The sequence below is a fragment of the Bidens hawaiensis genome, unplaced genomic scaffold (assembly GCF_021521415.1).
Source record: "Bidens hawaiensis isolate Kalapana, Puna unplaced genomic scaffold, B.hawaiensis_p1.1 tig00039960_1, whole genome shotgun sequence".
In the NCBI taxonomy this organism is placed as follows: domain Eukaryota; kingdom Viridiplantae; phylum Streptophyta; class Magnoliopsida; order Asterales; family Asteraceae; genus Bidens; species Bidens hawaiensis.
In genome coordinates this window covers 102,263-121,750 of record NW_027497028.1, presented here as the reverse complement: position 1 = coordinate 121,750, position 19,488 = coordinate 102,263, and the positions used below count along the sequence as shown (strand labels likewise).

Sequence of the window (19,488 nt, the reverse complement as noted above, 5' to 3'; positions counted from 1 at the left end):
AGGAAAAATTATCACTTCCTTTCAAATTTTCTAGTACATTCGTAAAGGGTGCAGCTAAACGTACCCCCTCTGTATCATTTTTATTGAATGTACACCTTCCTGAACTTGTTAGAACAACTACTATTAGCTCTTAATATTATTTATATACATATAAGTCCCTACAACGTTTATTTCACTTAATAGGCTCCACTACATATATTGAATTAAAAACTATTAAGCTATTATTAATTTATTTTTTTAGTATTAATATTGTAAATATTTATAATATCTTCTTTTAGATTTTAATAGTATCAATATATATGTATACATATATGTTATATTATAAATATAATAATGCATCTTAATAATAAATGTTATTATTATGATTAACGACAATAAACACAAAAAGTGAGGAAAAAAAAGTTTTACAATTTATAATTTAATATTTTAAATAGATCCATAAAATACAAAACAATGTTACATGGAGTAATATGTAAAATAAAATTCTTAAAAGTAAATGAAAGTTTAGAGGATATAAATAAAATTAAATACAATAAAAGAACTTTATAGTTTTTAATTTAATATTTTTAATGATACCATAAAATGCAATAAAAATGTTTCATGTGAGTAATATACCAAATAAAATTCTTAAGAGAAATGAAAGTTCAGGGGAAAATGTATGACAAGTAGAGGAGTGAGGTACGTTTAGCTTAATCCATTCGTAAAAGTCAGAAACTTTGTATATTGAATTGTGTATGTTTTATTACTAACTAATAATAGAGTGGATGTTAGGGTGTATGTGTTTAACTAGATAATTTATAACCCGCAGTTTACATTAGCTAGGTTTGTGTTAATGGCATACAAGCATGTAAAGAATTGAACACAAATGAAAAAAATTTGTATTTAACCAAAATATAAAACACTCAAAATGTGAAATAAATTACTCGAGGCTTAATCTTCACTATAGCTGCAACATAGGTTACCACGCCAAATAGCAGACATCATCATTGGCTTGGCTAGACTGAATATTTAAGTAACAAATGAAGAACAACATGAAGAACCAGCCACCATTGCCACCATAGACAACCGGATATGGCCAGTATTGAAACAAATGTACCCACGACTACCGCTACCACCTCACCACCAAACCTAGGGTTTCTAAACAGAACCCGACAACATGGTCGTCTCCCAACATTGTCGCACCACCTCGAAAGTTGCAAACACCACCCGACCACAACACCACCGGCTACCGTACCACCACCGTCACCACACCACATAGGGCTTCAAAATCCACCATTTCCGACCATGTCCCCACTAAAAGGCCATTGAACCACCGCCACATCAGCGTGTAACCCTAAATCAATATTAAAACAACTAACTTTTGATCACGATGTTGGTTGAAAGACAATGGTACCTAAAGTTGAAGTTGTCGGTGACAGAGAGGGAAGCCGCTGGTGATAGGGGCGGACCCGCGTTAAAGGGACAAAAATATTTTTTTAAAATTTTATAGAAACAGTCTGATTTTTTTAACGACCTCATTAGAATAAAAAGATGGAACTGATTGTATCAAATTTGAGCTTGGTTTAGTGGTAAATTACCTTGCCTTCCAACAAACAGGTCACAAGTTCAAGTCTTAAAAAGCCTATTTTCGTGAAGCCCATTCCCGTTATAGAAAGATCCTGGGTCGCCACTAACCGATGATGGGATAGGAGACGATGGCGAAAAATGGTATCAACAAATAAAGAGGACAAAAAAGTGGACCAATAGAAACAACTTTTATAGCACAAAGTACTACAAAAGAAAGCCCAAAACAAATGAACGTTGACAATGCAAGAGCATTCACATGACGTACCAATTTTTATACCAATACCTATAGTTTATAGGAAATCATCAAAAAAATTGTATTTTCTTTTCTTCATCAGAAACCCCACTTTTATTTCTCATCTCTCAAAGTTTATGGGAGCTTGCATCAAACCTTCAAATTTAGGTTTTCACTGTTCAACGTATATAATTGTTTATTAATTATTTTTATGAATGGTTGTGAGTGAAAGAAAAAAATGTATAAAAGTAGAATAAATAAATAAATAAAATTTAATTGAAAGGGGATAGATATATAGAGAATGAGATGTGAAATTTTTTTAAAAAATGTTTGAAACTTATAAATAAATGTGTGTTTTAGTTAAATGATAAATATTATGATAGGAAATTAAAGCTATTGTGAATGTTATAATATGACGGTAGTTATATTATTGTATTATTAGTATATTATCATTCGATTGTTACATTATTGAGTGATAAAATCCACTTACCGCAATTAGAGTTTATATTATTAACTAATACAATATTACAGGTACATAATAAGATAAAACAGGAAACCTAATTAGGGTTAGGCCCTTGATTAATTTATGAAATTAAGAAGAAAAACCAAACTGAACCCGCTAGAATTAAGACTGACCACCCTATCTTGCGCCTCCACCCTAAACCGGCCAAAACCTAGACCGGGTAAAGCCTACATATCCCGACAACTTTTGCAATCAAATGAAAAGAGACATTAAAGGTATATGTAAAATTGTATTTGATAAGCCTAAATGAAAACAGTACATAGCATGATATATAGGCTATAGAAAACTAAGAAACTTAATTTATCAAAATTACTATGCCCTCAACTAATGTTATCTCTAACATGATATAATAGGAAAACCCTATTTAGCAATTAAATTCACCGAAGATGACCATTGATGTAATCATTACGGAGTATTATACAGTGATGTTGCTTAAAAGTACTTACTAAGAGCGAAAACATTTAAAAAATATATTGTATTAAGAAAACAATTGGCGGTCCTGGTTCATTATGAAAGTCTCCACTAACTAGAAGAACTATTGTAGAAGTGGTTCCACACTTCCACTAACAGGAAGAACCACAATATATGTCGTTCCACTAATTTAGCAATTAAATTCAACATAGATGACTATTGTCGCCATCAAGATAGAATTGAAGCATGAATTTAACCAACCATTGAATATCCTTCATCAAAGCCACCACAAGATAAGTTTCCACATTTCACATTCATGGACCTTTAATCTAATCGAATCATGGATGGAATTTTCCTCATCCATTACTTTCCTATATATGCATTTCAATCGTTGTTGATTACAAATAAATGTGACGACTCCATGCCGTCACCAATACTCTTGCTTTCACCTTCTTCTTTATCGAGTTTATGTGATGACGGTGTTTGTCATATCACCTAACCTTTGGTGGAATTAATTGTTTTAGAAGGAAAAAAATGTTATTGAATACTTCATGCGTGTGTGTTTGGAGCTTGTTTGTTGGTATTGATTGTAACGAAACAAAGATCGATTCCCCACACGTGATAGTATAAGATCCTTAATTAGAACTGATGTTACAAAACCTAAGTATTTAGTGCTCATGGGTTGTTACCACTGATAGTATAGCTTTGTTGTTAGCATGACTTTACGGGTTAAAGACATACAACTAATGGGTCAGGTAGTGTGGAAACGGTGGAGATTTCCTTATTACCTATGGTTAGTAGTTGCTACCTAAAACAACTAACTATACATATATTACTAAAAAATTAAATGACTTGTTATGACATAATTAATGTTGTTATAGTCTAAAATATATCATTAGTACAAGAAAAGGCCCTTTAAGGTCAATTACTAGAATGATCAGAAGTCATTAACAATTTTTTTTATTTCATAAGTAGACTGCCAACATCTTAAGTCTTTGTTTTCTTCTCTTCCCTAATAAAGATCTTTTCCCACACAAGATATAGATATATATAGTTAGAAAAACATGGGAATACTCGTAGGAAAAATGCTTCTATTATTTTTCTTTATCTACATATCCCTGAATAATTTCCTCATCAAAGCCCAACCAGCATACCCTTTCCATATCTGCCAAAACAGTAGTACTTATACCCCGCATAGCAACTACAGTAGAAATCTTGATGCAGCTTTGTCTTCACTCCCGGACACCAACTCAGGCTCCGGTTATTTTAACTCTTCCGTGGGTCAAGGACCCGATACAGCCAACGCGATCTGCCTTTGTCATGGCGACGTGGAGGATAACATGTGTCTTAGTTGTTTAAGAGACTCTATTTATCGGTTAAGACAGACTTGTCCTAACCAAACAGAAGCTGTTATATATTACGAATTTTGTTTATTGAAGTACTCTAATGCTACTATACTAGGCAACACCGATATGAAAAGAGATCTTCACGTATTGATGAACGATAATATCTTCGATGATACAAAGCAGTTTAACGGCTTTCTCCAACCGTTTATGAACAAGTTGAGAGGCGAAGCGGCTGCTGGGAGTTCATTTCTGAAGTTTGCTATGGAAAACACAAGTGGGCCTGATCCTTACACACTTTACGGGCTTATGCAGTGTATTCCGAGCTTAACAGAGGCGCAGTGCAACGATTGTTTGGAATACGCAATGAATCAATTATCATCGTGTTGTGATGGTAGAGCTGGTGCAATAATTCTTATGGCACGTTGTAATATTCGGTATGAGATCTATGAATATTACATAAATCCAGCAACTCTCCAGTCGCCACCATCTCCACCATTATCTTCACCAGCAGGTACGTATGTTTCAGCCTGCACGCTTCTTTAAATCAAACTCATTGGGGGTTGTGCAAAAGTAGATTATGTTATGAACTGGTAGAAATATATGTTCTTTAATATTCAACCTTTAATTTCTTTATTCATAGACAATAAAAGTACTTGTGCAATAGTTTAAAACAGTTGTGATGATTAGCCAGGCCCGTAAGGTTGTAAACTTGTAATAAAAATCTAATCTAACTTCTAACTATACTATTAAACCATGATCATTTTTTCACATGGCATCATTTTAGAGCTTCACATGACACGTAGATGACATGTTATCAGTTTCCTATTTTATTATCTCCTCTTCTAAACATATGGGACGCGAACCCGTTTAGTTATATTATAACCCATGAACCGGTTTTCAAACTAGAACAATGACCCGGTTTCTCCTCAAAAACACTCATCTTCATATGGTGGTAATGCTTTGTAAAATTTTGAAAAATAAATTATTGTGTGCATAAGTCTTGAATCCAAGGCCTCATGTTTCAAATTCATAATGCTTACCAACTCCACTAAGGTGGTAATTGTGATAGACTTCTTGACTTATAAATGATATTTTGTTAATTCACTTATAACTAATACTAGCAAATCATTAAAAATTAAAGTCCATATTATTTTTAGTTAATAGTAAATGGCAAATAAAATATTTAGAGATTTATGAATTGTAAATTTTGTTATAATTATTTATATCTTATGAATCCATAAGATATGTTATTATATATATTACTAAATTCAACTTTTTTTTATTATATTTATTTCACTATCCATGTATCACACGAGCTCTATTCTAGCAGACATAAAAGTAAATTTACAAATTATATTTGTAGCTAAAAACTGGCTGCTTGGTTCATTCAGATCTAAATAAGTCAGATCCGAATGAGCCTTTGTCACATTCAGCAACAACGATGAGTCTGAATGATTCAGGCTTAATTTAACCATTCAGATGTTTTTCTGTTTGAAACCAAACAGTCTAAAGTCTGAATGAATCAGATGTTTACATCTGAATGGTTTCATTCAGATATAAACAAACAGCGCCGACTCTTTTCCAAACTAGTATCGGTGGAAAAAGTATTTACTTTTTAATTTTTCTATTAGAATGATCATCTATTTTATGACACCGATACCATATCGGCAATTGGTATACTTCACGACACTGATAAAATAACTACTTTTAACGTAACTCGATTTTTCACTACAGTGGTACTTTACATGAATATTCGAATTATAATTTTTTTATTTTCATAAGAATACTATATTTGTTTGTGTTAATGTTTTATTTGATTGTTTATATTTCTTATAACTAGGGTTATTTAAATTAACCAAAATTTGAATTAAGTTTCAAAACTTATGAGATGGACTAATTACCGGAAAACGTACTCGATAAACACCCTCCTTTTGAGCAGTATATTGACAATACAGTATGCTTAAATACAAAGAGATATCTCTAATAATTAAGGAGATAATCTATTCTACATATACAATACAAACATATATTTTACAAGTTTATCTATTACCCCCTTTCAAAGGAATAGGTGGCGGTACAACTCGAAGTAACGTGCAGAAGCGCTCAAATAATAGTCTCGGAACTCTCTTGCTGAATATGCCAGCCAGTTGGAGCTTGGTTGGAACAAATAGGGTGGCATAGACGACCGCAAGATACCAACTCATGAACAAAATGATAATCGAACTCAATATGCTAAGTCCAATTATGTGCAATAGGATTCAGGCTAAGAATCAAGACGTTTCAATTATCCAAAGTAACGTAGGTCAGTCTAGAGGGAGTACATGTAATTCACGGAAAAGATGTGTTAGCCAAATGATCTCAACAATGGTGTTGGCCATAGCCCAGTATTCAGATTCACAACTTGGCTTGAGATAGTTGGTTACTTTTTCGCACTCAACGAGACTAGATTTCCTCCCAATAAATAGAGTAGCCATAGGTGGAACGTCTCACCTCAATGCATCTAGCCCAACTTGCATCTGAATATCCCACTGATCTAGATTTCAAAGGTTTGTTAAATTTAAGACCATAAAATGGTACCTTTGACATAACAAAGGATTTGTTTGAAAAATAGAAAGATGGTAGTAGCAGGATCCTGAAGAAACTGCCTAGCTTTGTTGATAGCATATGAGATGTCCGGTCAAGTGATCGTAAGATACTGAAGTTCACATACCAACGATCTATATAAAGTAGGATCATGAAAAGTAGTACCTTGTTAGATTAAACCCTCATTAGTAACGAGAGGTGTGGCAACGGTTTTGCGTCATCAAAAGGATCGGCATAGCCAAAAGATCACGAAAGAGACCGATATAAGTTAGACGTACCAATTCTTTAATAGCAAATTCCTTTTGTAAATGAGACATAAAGTGTTGAAGCAAAGACTCGTTGTTACCGCTGAGAACCACATTATCTACATGCATGAAGGTCCAGATTGAGGTTTCGGCCCGGCTACATTGAAATCCAAGGTGAGTAAGGGAAATACTTAGACCTTGAAACCAAGCTCCAAGGGCTTGTTTAAGGCCATATAACGCCTTTTTAAGTCGACACACGTGATTCGGGTCATTCGTGTCAACGAAACACGGTGGTTGTTCCAAGTAAATTTCAATCGTGAATTGTTACAAGAGCAAGAAAAACTCCAATTGTTGAAGCTATATATAACAACCTAACTAAATGTAAAGAATAGTCCAACTGGAGAATATGAGTGAAGTCGTGTGCTACGAAACGAGCTTTGTAGTGATCAGTGCCCATCCGAGTGGTGTTTGGTGTGGTAACCCACTTAAAGCCAACAACGTTTGAGTGGTTTGGACTAGGAACAATGTCCTAAATATGATATTTTTTTCTCACAATCTTATTTGAGTTCCTTAGTCTTTAAGTTCATTTTATTTTTCCAAACAAAATTCTTTATTTACTTTCATTCCTATTTTCTCAGGCAAAAAAAATAGCTCAAGTCGGATTATAGTCTATGTCGTTATTCCAATTGTTAGTGCCATAGCCATTTTTTCCATCTGCATTTTCTTGGTACTCAGGAGGAGGAAAAATCTTGCCAAAAAAGGTGAGATTATGTTTTTATCGAATTATCGAGTACGTTAAGTTTTGTTTTGTGTGAGTTTTTTTTTCCTCGTATACTCTTCTGTAACAAAATAGCAAGTTGATTAAAATCAAGCCTACCTACTCTAGATGTTGATCAAAGCCTCTTCAAATTCTTTAGTGTATTTTTCAATCAGTGCATCTTATATTGACAAAGGAATATTTCTGTTTTGCATATACCCACCTTCTAATGTTCATTTATTTCTTTAAGATGATAATTCTATGGGCATAAACACCATTGAATCATTGCAATACGACTTTGAAATCGTAAAAGCAGCTACCGATGACTTTTCGGAGAGCAATAAGCTTGGAGAAGGTGGATTTGGGCCAGTGTACAAGGTAGTAAATAAAATAAATTTGTGTTTTTAGACCAAAATTACATGCGCAATAAAGACCTTAAATATACTTGAAACTTGGAACACTAGGGTAATCTTCAAAACGGACAACAAGTAGCAGTAAAGAGGCTTTCAAAGGATTCTGGACAAGGTGAAATCGAATTCAAAAATGAGGTCATGCTTGTAGCAAAGCTACAACATCGTAATTTGGTTAGGTTCCTTGGTTTTAGCCTAGAAGGAATTGAAAGACTTCTCATATACGAGTTCATGCCAAATGCAAGCCTTGATCATTTTGTATTTGGTAACGTCTTTTCATAAAATCCATATGTAACACTGTCACGCATGTTATACGTACTTTTAAGCTACTATTATTTACTACCACTTTGTATTTACTACTTATAGAAAAAAAAAGGATTATAAACATTTTGTGATGTTAATCGTAGACTCGACTAAGGGTGAATCGCTCAATTGGGATGGATGTAGCAATATTATAAGAGGGATTGCTCGTGGCCTTTTATACCTTCATGAAGACTCATGTTTGAGGATAATTCACCGTGATTTGAAAGCTAGTAATGTTTTACTAGATGAAGAAATGAACCCAAAAATTGCAGATTTTGGATGGCAAGGTTATTCAACCTCCAAGAAACTCATGGCCGCACAGATCGGATTGTTGGGACTTAGTAAGTGCATTGCCTCTGTGTAACACGCTTTGTATCTTGAACAAAGCTTTTCAAACATTCTTTATTCTCTAACTCTTTCTTAATACCACTCTATAGTGGTTATATGCCTCCAGAATATATCATGCATGGCCAATTTTCAGTAAAATCCGATGTTTTTAGCTTTGGAGTATTAGTACTAGAAATCATAACAGGTCAAAGGAAACAATACTTTAAGATCGAGGAGAGAACCGAATTCCTTCTTAGCTACGTAAGTACTTAGTGAATAACAATATACATGAAAGTTTCATCCTAATGCTAATTATTTGACAACTCGATATTCTATAGGCATGGAAAAGTTGGAGATATGAAAATTTGTCAGACATGATAGATACGACTTTAATGGTGGAATCTAGTTCATTACAAGAAATTATGAGAACCATCCACATTGGTTTACTTTGTGTTCAAAATGATGCGGCTGAGAGGCCAACCATGGCTTCCATTGTTCTTATGCTTAATAGTGCATCTCTTACACTCCAATTACCATCAGAGCCGGCCTTTTTCATGCACAGTTCTTCTGCAACAACAAGTTGCTCAGAAATCCAAAATCAAAGATCTTATCACTCTTCGGGAAAAGATGCTTCAATATCCGATATTGTTGCACGATAGTCTTATCCATGTATTCAATATTGTCACGGTGAACGGTATCAAGTGTTATTCAGCATGTTGAGTTAGAACCTTAAATATGTAATACAAATACATATTCTTATTAATACACATTATAAGCTAGCTAGTGTAAAGTAACAAGTACTAGAACATAATATAACTGTCATAGTTCTAACTCTATCGCCAATTATTAAATGTATAACATCAAGATTACATGTAAGTTCGCATTAGTGTTCCGGCTGTTCCAGCTCGAAGGCAATTATGCAGTTTCAATATGACTACGATCAATAGCCCAACTAAGTTATAAGCAAGCATTACTCCCAATGCTTATAACTTCACACATTTTAAAGTTTTTGTTGGATGTAATTTCAGACTCCAAGTCACAAATCGGTGAACTTGAGGGATCAATATTGACAAGTCGGTCATAGTATGTTATATTTCCTAATTACAATATGTTTTCTAATTGTATTGTAATTATAATTATAATTGGTAATGTCTTTGCTAGAAAGTTAGGTTAGTCTATATAAACCGAGTTATGGTTAGACATTATAGGATATGTGAGATGCAACTGATTTAAGGTTCATCTAGCAATGTAACCAAGTAAGGATTCATCTAGATGCAACCGAGTTATGATTCATCAAGAGTCAAACCAAGTTAGGGTTTGAGATATTGTAATCAGTTTTTCGAATTATATTTTCTTATTAATATAAACTAGAGTTATTCATTTAGTTCATGTTTTATTATCGATAGGGACTTGAGTTTTAACCACCCTCAGTTAAAAGAAAATTAGAAGGATAAATAAATTTGACTACATGTAAATTGCATCTCGATGCTAGTAAATTTGACTACTCAATCAGCTCTTACAGGCATGGAAAAGTTGGAAATATGAAACTGTAATAGTAGAAATGATAGACCTTGAATTGATGGAGGAATCCACTCCTTTACAATAAATCTTTAGGATCATCCACGTTGGTTTATTATGCGTCCAAAATAATGTTGCTGAGAAGCCAATATGCTTAGTATCTAGTCTGTTACTCTTCAAATTCCATCTTTTATGCGTACGTAGTTCTTCAACAGCAGCAACAACAACAACAACAACAAGTGGTTACGGTAACTACAACCAAATATCTTCTCACTCTTTAGGAAACGATGCTTCAGTTTCCACGATTGATGTATAATTATGGTGATGATAAGAAACCTTGATATATACACATATATGTGTGCGTGCGTGCGGCCGTGCGTGTATGATAACTTTTATTAAATATGTTTTATATGACAATATTTATTTGGATAAATAAACGCAAGACAAGTGTTTGATATGTATGTCTTTGATTGGCAAAGAAAGTATAGATGTAAAAAAACGTACATCTAAAATGCTTTATAACTTGAAAACTACTAAAATCTTTAAAAAACAAATATAATAAAGTCTTAAAAACAAGTCAACAACTTCAACAAATTGCATAACAATGTGATGATTGCTCTTCTTATGTGAATCTGGGCCTAATGTATACACGCAAGTTGAGAAAGAGAAGGTAGAGACGAACAAGAAAAAATGGACTATCAAACATTCAAACCCCTAGCTTCGACTCTTTGTTATGTACTTAGATATTTCTACTCGGAACTGTTATTTGATCAAACTCCAAAAACCGAATATGAACCTTAAAAATTTCTACAGTCATGAACCTTTTCAAGAAACACATATCAATTAGCGTAAAACAGATGTCAATGCAATATGCAAATCTTAGTATAAATCCTCTCATGCAATTCCAAGTACATTCAGACTTAATTATTTCAAACAAGAAACACAATAGTTATTAGATATAACCGCTATAAATATTGTTTTAGTCATCTAATATTTTGAACTGAAGCAAACTGATGCTTTCTAATTGACACCAACGACCCGCTCATTTTGCAGGCTTAGCAAAGACCTTAAAATAAGGCACAGGATATTTAAACCGAATAATCACTAATATTAATAAAGAAAAAGCTCCTCCCCAAATAAGAAAATCTCTGCATCCGCATACCTTAGACAGCTTGCTCCTGCTTCCTGGAGAATCTGGATATATATTAACAAGTGAAGTAAATTAGAATGTGCGTGTCTATAAAACGAGTTGATAAGAAAAAGTACCTTCTTCCTTTACGAAGCAAACTTCTCTTTCTTCACGGGGTAATGCCTCTAGCGATGACTTCAAGTCACTAAAGTGTATTCGGGCTCCAGAAGGCAAGACAATACGAATTTTCGTATGGCCTTGATCTTCTTGTTGAAGTAGCTTCTCGTGTGTAAACTGGAGAAAAAACATCATTAATGGAAGTGAAATAACGGATCATCATCGTTAGAATAAGTCCAATATTAAGGAAAATGTATAATACATCTATCAGTTACCTTGGCAACATCTCCAAAGTCACTGGAAGGAGTGATCGACCTTAAAGTTAGAGATCGAGGACGGCAACACCAAAGTAGAGCATCCACAATAGCCGCATGATCTTCATGGGTTTATAAATCTAGCACGACATCGTTGACTTTATTAGGTGACCTCTCGGTCACCTTTAGCTTCTCTAACTTGGTAAATTTCTGCAAGACATTTAGAATGAATATACAACTTTGTGTTGTGCTTCTTTTGTTATATGAATTGATCAAAATAAACAAACCTGAGCGTAAATATACATGCTAATAATTTCGAATCCAGTTGCTTTGTCCATAAACAGCCCCAACTTGTTAAACCAAACTCCATGACCGCTGCGATAAGATTGCATACATGCTTGCAACTCAGGTGAATGCTCTATCACATCCTCGGGATTCCAATCAACAGAAGATCCAATATATAAACCCAAGTTGGGGGTATTAAACTCAATATCGGCCACGAAATGGCTTGAAACTAACACAAATGTCCTCAAGGAATGACTTGAAAACTTGAGGTTGTTGCATTCACAATTAATAAACAATATCAAATTTTCAATAAAGGGGAAGTTGGATAAGAAGTCGTTAAATCCATTCAAGTTTGATAAGGGATTCCCAGCGAAAGTCACTGTTGTTAGTTGTTTGCATGAAGCCAAGTTCATCAGCGGTGCTAGTCTTCCATTAGCATATATAACTGTAATATCATTTAGATTTGGAGCTTCAGTATCTATTGTCTCCACTGGGAAGTCAGAGAGAAAATGGACTCTTTTAAGATTTTGATGTCCATGAACACATAATCTTTTGACACTAGGGCAGAGTGCTATATAAAGTTCTTCTAGAAGAGGGCAACTAGTGGCTAGATGCTTGATAACTTCATCATCTATATGGACGTCTACAAGTGCCAAACAAATCAAAGACTTAAACTAGAAAACATCGGCCGTCAAGGAAGAAGGCAACTCACAGCGAACTATGAGCAACTCTTCTAACATTGAAACGTTTAAGAGTGTGTTAGGCAAACGGTACTTTGGGACATCTGGCAAGATGTCAATAACACAAATACATAACGTCTTCACGCCTTTCTTAAGAACTAACTCAAGGCATTTGTTTACAAAATCTACTTCTGCAGGCTCCTGGAAACTTGTTGCCTCGAAGAAAAACGCGTGGGCAGGGACATTTTGATGGCAAAATCTAGAGGTGGTATACTCAATGTACTTAAAAAAACTTGCTCTTGATATATTTAATTTACTCATCTCAAATGCTAAAACGGGGTAAGAAGCAGTAAGGTCAAACCAGGTCTTAGACAATACACTCATTCGAACAAGCTCTTCAGGAGTACTAATAAAACCGAGTATCTCATGAACAATAGATTCAGGAAGCTGTGAAATCATATCCATCTCTCCAATTTCACCAACTACAAAGTGCTGTATATATTGCCTGCAAAACAGAAATCAAAACTGCCCCCCGGGTTAAAATCAAATACTAAAGCTTTAATCTTGTTAAAATTCAAAATTTCAATTTATTAAGTTGTTAGCTGACGTAAACCAATCTAAATTCAAGCAAACATACGAACAGTTCTTGCAGCGGCAGATGGAATTATTATCAGCAGCAGTTTAGTTGGAACAATGTGAGAAATCCCTGTGAATTTATAGTGTGAAATACTTGTTTTTAGATTTTGATTTCTTGTGACAAAAGTCTGGTGTGATATATTTGTTAAAATTTGATTTCTTGTGACAAAAGTCTAATGTAGTAAGTTATCATTAAACACATATTAATACTCGTTATTGTTAAATACATATAATTCAGTAATTTATTTTTACTCGTTATTGTTATTGCTGTGCTCTACCTTAACTTCCCCAACAAACAATATTCTATTAAATTAATTCAACATTTGAATTATAACTAAGGGTGGTTTGGATAATGATCTTGTGGGGTGGTGGTGAAGAGCAACAATAATAATTAGTTTATTATTTTAAACTTAGCTTGTCGCTTAAGTTTTTGATATTCTGTTTGAATTAGAATTTGAGTCATATTAGAACTTGAATAGGTTTGGGTTTGCGATTATCACTTGTGAAACGTTAATTGTTTAACATATTCTACTATCAATCTTTTTTATTTTTAAATTTTAAATCTTAATCCACATGCTCCCTGATCTATATATCAAGTCAAAAGACTTTTGTGTTTTTTCTGTGTTCATTTTTCTTTTTGTGTTGTATAATTATCATGGGTAAAGTTATTGGTACAAAAAAACGTTCAACGTAGAAAGCGTACCAATACTATTCGAACAGTAAAGAAGAAAACTTGGTTGAGCTAATTACTTGATAGCAGTAACAAACTTAAGATCTCGAAACAATACTATTCGAACGAATAACACCATTTAACACTGAAGTAGAAACAAAAACATAAAGTTGAAGCAACAACAATTAGGGTTATTCATATCGTGTAAAACACAAGCATTCCTGTATACCGTTAGCCAAGAGATAGGGGTAGAGAAAGCGTATTATACGGTACATCATAACATAATAAATACATAGATTCATAGTCGATATGCGCATAATTATTCAAGAGAGACCACAACACAAATTTCCTCTAAACCAAAATGTTCCAAGTCTCGCAACGATTATCTAAATACTAAACCTTACCGACCACGACTTTAACATCAAAGTTAAACATAAACACCAAATAACATTCCACACAAACTAAAAACCATCATAACCACCTTTGCGCCATACGTGTCGCTTAACCGCTCAGATCGGTTGGCCTTTAGGCACCACCTGGTCCTTGAGCCACATGTAGATCGGAACCAGTACATAGTACACTCCAGCCGACGCTCCAATAAGGAACCGCACAAGAAATACAAATGGGTTCACGGGCTTTTCTACATCCTCAACTTTAGGACCAAGCTGCAACAAAATTGCATATATCATAAATACAAGAAATAATGAACTCCACTACATTATTATTGCTAATGAGAGAAGAATAAAAATATTACTTGCAATGGAGAGTCACCAGATGCGGGTTTGACACCTGTAACCGAGCATCCCATTATGAGACCGTGGCGGCGGACCCCACGATACCATTGTGGGCCAATCCTCTTAATCTGCACGTCTTTAAATCCCGCCTTCTCAAACCACTCAATATATTCTTCTTCCTTTGGAAACAACATCCACATGTCTGCAAAAAAACGAGACAACCAAAATGTCGGATAAACGGGACCGATTAAACAAGCCTTCCCGCCTTTCTTTATGACCCGGTATGCTTCTTTGATGCCTCGTTGCGGATCGGGCCAGTACTCAATGCTGCAACAAAAGTTAATGTGCCAAACATTATAACATAGCTTATACTGTTTTGATTATAAATTAATTCCGGGCAGGGTTCATGAACCATTTGTTTATACTGTAAATGAACGAACACGGTCACATTCATTTTCTTAACGAACGAACACGAAGACGAAAACCATGTCCATTTAAATGTCCGACAGTTTTCTCAGTTAAAGTTAAACGAACGAACAAAAACATGCTCCATTCGTGTTCGCTTGATTCGTTTACAAGCCTGATTGATTTCCATTTAAGCTGCATATGCCACCTCTAGTTTAATTTGCTCTTTATTTCCAAATGCATTAAAATCTAAAATAAAATCGCATGTACATTAAATATGGGGATTTTGGATAGACGTTTAATGAGGTTGTAACGCATGCGCACTAGCTTACATATTACCGTGAACTTATTTATGTGGCATCTCATGGTCTACTAAAAGCAAGTAACAAACTCTTTCAAAACTCATGTCAAAACCTATACACAATCTACCTCTCGGGGCATACAATACATACACGTCGCAAAGTACATATACGCTTAGAAACTAAACACGGTACACATAAAGATTATAATTTCAATTTCAACTAACATCAAAACACCGACCGTATTAACCAACTAATCACATAACATCTAATTCTAATTATAACAGTTCAAATGTCCAACAATAACTATATAGAATCAATAACCAATACCTTCCAGCCGACACATATCGATCCGCATAATCCGTTTCAAACGGGAGATACTCCGCATCCCCCTCAACAATCCTGCACTCCTTCAACGCCTCCTTCTCTTTCGCTTTCGCAAGCTGATGCGGCGACTGATCCAGAATCGTGACATTTTTCGCATCAACACGTTCCACAATCCCCAAAGTAGTAAACCCTGTACCCCCACCAACATCCACCACCACCAAACTCCTATCGTTAAGCTCCGCGGGCTCAAGCGCATCGTCTCGCATATCCTCGGTCCAATGCCCCGGGTTTATCACATGATCATACACAATTGATAAAAACCTATAGAACCAAAACGCCTCTTTCTTGTGCTGGATGAACCTAGGCTGTGAAGCTAGTCGTACGGACACGCTGCGTTTGGGTGAAATTAGGGTTTTGGATCGGAAATTGGAATTGGGTAAAGTGAAATTGGTTCTTTGCGAACTGGGTTTGTTGAATCGTAACCCGTTTGAGGCGAATGAGAGATGATTAGCTCCGTATAGCATCGAAGAGGCCATGAATTTGGAATTGATGAAACCCTAATTTGAATTGAGTGAAGTGAATACTCTGGTTTTAGGTGAAGGATGATAGTACACTGAGTTACCTGTTAAAGTGGAATTCATAAATTAAGGAATTAGTTGGGAAAAAATAGTATCTTATAAAACCGATGCGTAGCGACGTACCGACACGAATTTGATTAGTTTTGTTACGTTTGTTATGTAACTAAAACTAGTTTAAAAAAAAGTTTGTGAACGCCCAAAACAGTATAGCAGCATGTACAACTTATTATCAAAGCAACACAAATTCAATTGGTATCAGATAGGTTCGTTACGATATCGGTACTAAAACTAAATATAGTAACTAACGTCCAGAATAGTAGTGGCATTTGTATAACTTATATAAAAATAGCATGATTAAAACAGTAATTTTTCGGTTGGTAAAACCCATATGCAGCAGTGACGAGTCGACACGAATTCAGTTGAAATATGTTAAATTCGTAACAGTGACGAAACTAATTAAAAAACAAATTTCAAACTAACATGTTTAAAAAATTGTAAAATAAGATTAAGAAAACGTTCAACTATTCATTTGCAGCATCGTCCACCGATTATATTTTGTGATATAGTGTAATTTGTTAAGGAAATAAGATTATAAGAGTAGATAACTAGATACCAATTTGAGTTGATTTTGTTTGGGGGGGGAGGGGGGGTGTAATAATATTACTACGGGACAGAAGTGTAGGTGTACAATACACATCAATAACAATTGATAAACTATTGAACATGTGGGATGGTTTCGTTACAATCGAAGAAAAGTTTATTGGGCATTAAAATATTCAAATATGAGCACGTGAGTTGCACACGCATTATCGTCTCTTCGGCACGCCAGACCGAAGCCAGAAGCTTTACGGGTAGCTAGTTTTACGTTTGTAAAGATGGATGTTGCAACATCTCTCCTCAACACGTCCTCTTTGCCTATGTGACTCTTTCTTCCACGTTAATTCATGAATGTTTACTAGTGTTTGTGTTGGAGATGGTCTTATAAATGTTTATTGTAATACTATATTTTCTATAAAAATATTGTACTTATAAAAGTTAGTATTTACATTTGATTTTATTTAATAATTTGATTATGTACAACCAATCTATATTGGTAAATTTGTACTACAAAAGAGTTGGCCTTTCACAACAACCATATGCATTAGGAGTGTTTGGTACCGAACGGTCCAACCATTCTTCATAGGGTTGAATATAGTCCATGAGATAATTTGTGTACATATCTTGACTAGTAGTTTACAAATTTAACCGATTATTTAAATCATATGTGATAGAATTGGGTTGATATAAAATTGAAAAGAAGGGTACGATTATTTTGATTAGCTATATAATTTTGTATTGTTCAATTTGTTTTAAGACTTAAAATTAGAGAAGATTTTAAAGAATTTTAACGTACAAATTGCGTGAGTAACTAGTCTATGCATAAAAGTTGAACTAGCTTACTAAAATCACGTTGAAATTTTACAGCTATTGTAATGTTATTACGCTAGTAGCGTAATTTTTATTTCATGGTTTGTGAAACTTTATACTCGAATAAAAATTTCGTATCAAAACACGATTAACTCGAAATTCAAATTCAATTTTTTATTTATTTATGAATTTGGATCGAGCAAAATTTTGGGTTATATGAGTCCGATTCGAATAATAAACATACACCGATCTTAAGTTTTTTTTAGTTTTTTCACTTTTTGCATTCTCGATGGTCATATGATAAATTTATATACTGATGGGCCTTTACCTTTTGAATTTTGTACAACTTTTTTATGTATGGGCCATCTATACGTACAGGTTTACTCATGGGCCTCTACTCACTAACAAATCTTTGAACGTTTTATTTTATCACATATGTTACTCTCTGGTATAGGTGTACAAAACCGGTTTAAAACCCAAACCGAACCGGTTTGGTCAACGGCTGGTCAAAACCAGTTTGACTCAAACCGGTTCGGTTTATAAACCGCTTTCGAAGCAAGATAGGCCGGCCTGGTCACACCGGTTCGGTCCGGTTTATAAACTGGTTTGACCGGTTTTAAACCGGTTTTCTCAAACCGGTTCGTTTTAAAACCGGTTTGATAGATTTGAAGGGAAACCGGTCCTGAAACCGACGGTTTGGGTCGGTTTGGAAACCGGTTTGGGTGAAACCGGTTTTAAACCCATACCGGTTCGGTTCAGTTTGCCTAAAACCGGTTAATTTTTTGTGTTTAAAAAAACCGAACCAAACCGATTGATGGTGATAAAGATTATCATGAGAAATAGACTAAACTTTAAAATAAATATAATGATGAATGAAGATAGAAACTAAAACTTATAATATTTTTTAATTAAGAACTTTGTTAAATTTACAACTCTATTTAGTAACTTTGTGTTCGTATAGTTTCACCTAACACGTGCCTATTTTTGTTTTTTGAATTCAATATATATTTGTACTTTAGTACGTTCTTATATAAGCTTAAAATATGCATTTTCATTTTTAATGTTTTTTTTTGCAATGTCTACACAAAATTGAAAAACAAACCGAAAATAACCGAACCGAAACCGAAAACCAAATGGTTTGTATATTCAAATAACCGATTACTTCGGTTTTGGTTTGGGTTTCATCTAATAACCGAACCGTGCGCGGCCCTAATGTATATGAAACTCCCCCTGACTTTTTTTCTACGTTTATTTTTTACTTCAATACTTGTATCATAAATTCAATATAATAAGTATTTTAGACTCGTTAAACATAAAATACCCTTTATATTTTTAAAACCGCTATTTCGAAACCATTTTAGCATCACTTTTTCCCCTTGATGATGTGCGATGGTTTATAGATCAATAATCAATTATATAAGAAACTGATTACAAAGTGTTTATCCCGAAAGTATATATTGTATAAAGTTAGAAAAATTAATTTACTCAAAAAATATTCAATGCGTATAAACTAATGTACATAAATGATAAACCCCACCAACTATATAGTTAATAACAAACCTAAACATTTTCTTTGAAGGGCAAAGGTATATTATATATATGAACAACCAAGAATTACAATAAAAAGGTTTAGCAACAAGCTAAAACTCGAAAGGAAATATACAATACCACCCTATGTTTAGAATATTTAGTAGAATAGGCTTTGCGATTCAAAAGGGGATAGCGGCGCAGCTTGTTGCTCGCTTA

The 19,488-nt window shown here is 34.2% G+C and overlaps 2 protein-coding genes and 1 pseudogene across 3 annotated transcripts; 1 reads left to right on the top strand and 2 right to left on the bottom strand.

Annotated features, from left to right (window-relative positions):
• Positions 1–3,657: 3,657 nt before the first annotated feature.
• LOC143591637 (cysteine-rich receptor-like protein kinase 8) lies at positions 3,658–9,417 on the top strand (annotated as a pseudogene). Its single transcript, XR_013145729.1, has 7 exons — positions 3,658–4,589; positions 7,545–7,667; positions 7,914–8,041; positions 8,128–8,338; positions 8,481–8,717; positions 8,814–8,964; positions 9,042–9,417. The product of XR_013145729.1 is annotated as a cysteine-rich receptor-like protein kinase 8 (transcript).
• A 2,436-nt stretch (positions 9,418–11,853) lies between these two features.
• Positions 11,854–13,151, bottom strand: LOC143591645 (F-box/LRR-repeat protein 25-like). Its single transcript, XM_077071796.1, has 3 exons — positions 12,719–13,151; positions 12,009–12,649; positions 11,854–11,931 (listed from the first exon to the last, which is right to left on the bottom strand). Exons 1-3 carry the CDS (start codon positions 13,149–13,151, stop codon positions 11,854–11,856), a joined length of 1,152 nt encoding a protein of 383 aa, XP_076927911.1.
• A 1,123-nt stretch (positions 13,152–14,274) lies between these two features.
• Positions 14,275–16,417, bottom strand: LOC143591635 (2-methyl-6-phytyl-1,4-hydroquinone methyltransferase, chloroplastic-like). Its single transcript, XM_077071785.1, has 3 exons — positions 15,761–16,417; positions 14,747–15,053; positions 14,275–14,657 (listed from the first exon to the last, which is right to left on the bottom strand). The coding sequence occupies exons 1-3, from the start codon at positions 16,291–16,293 to the stop codon at positions 14,502–14,504; spliced, it is 996 nt and encodes a 331-aa protein (XP_076927900.1). The 5' UTR covers positions 16,294–16,417; the 3' UTR covers positions 14,275–14,501.
• Positions 16,418–19,488: the final 3,071 nt, after the last annotated feature.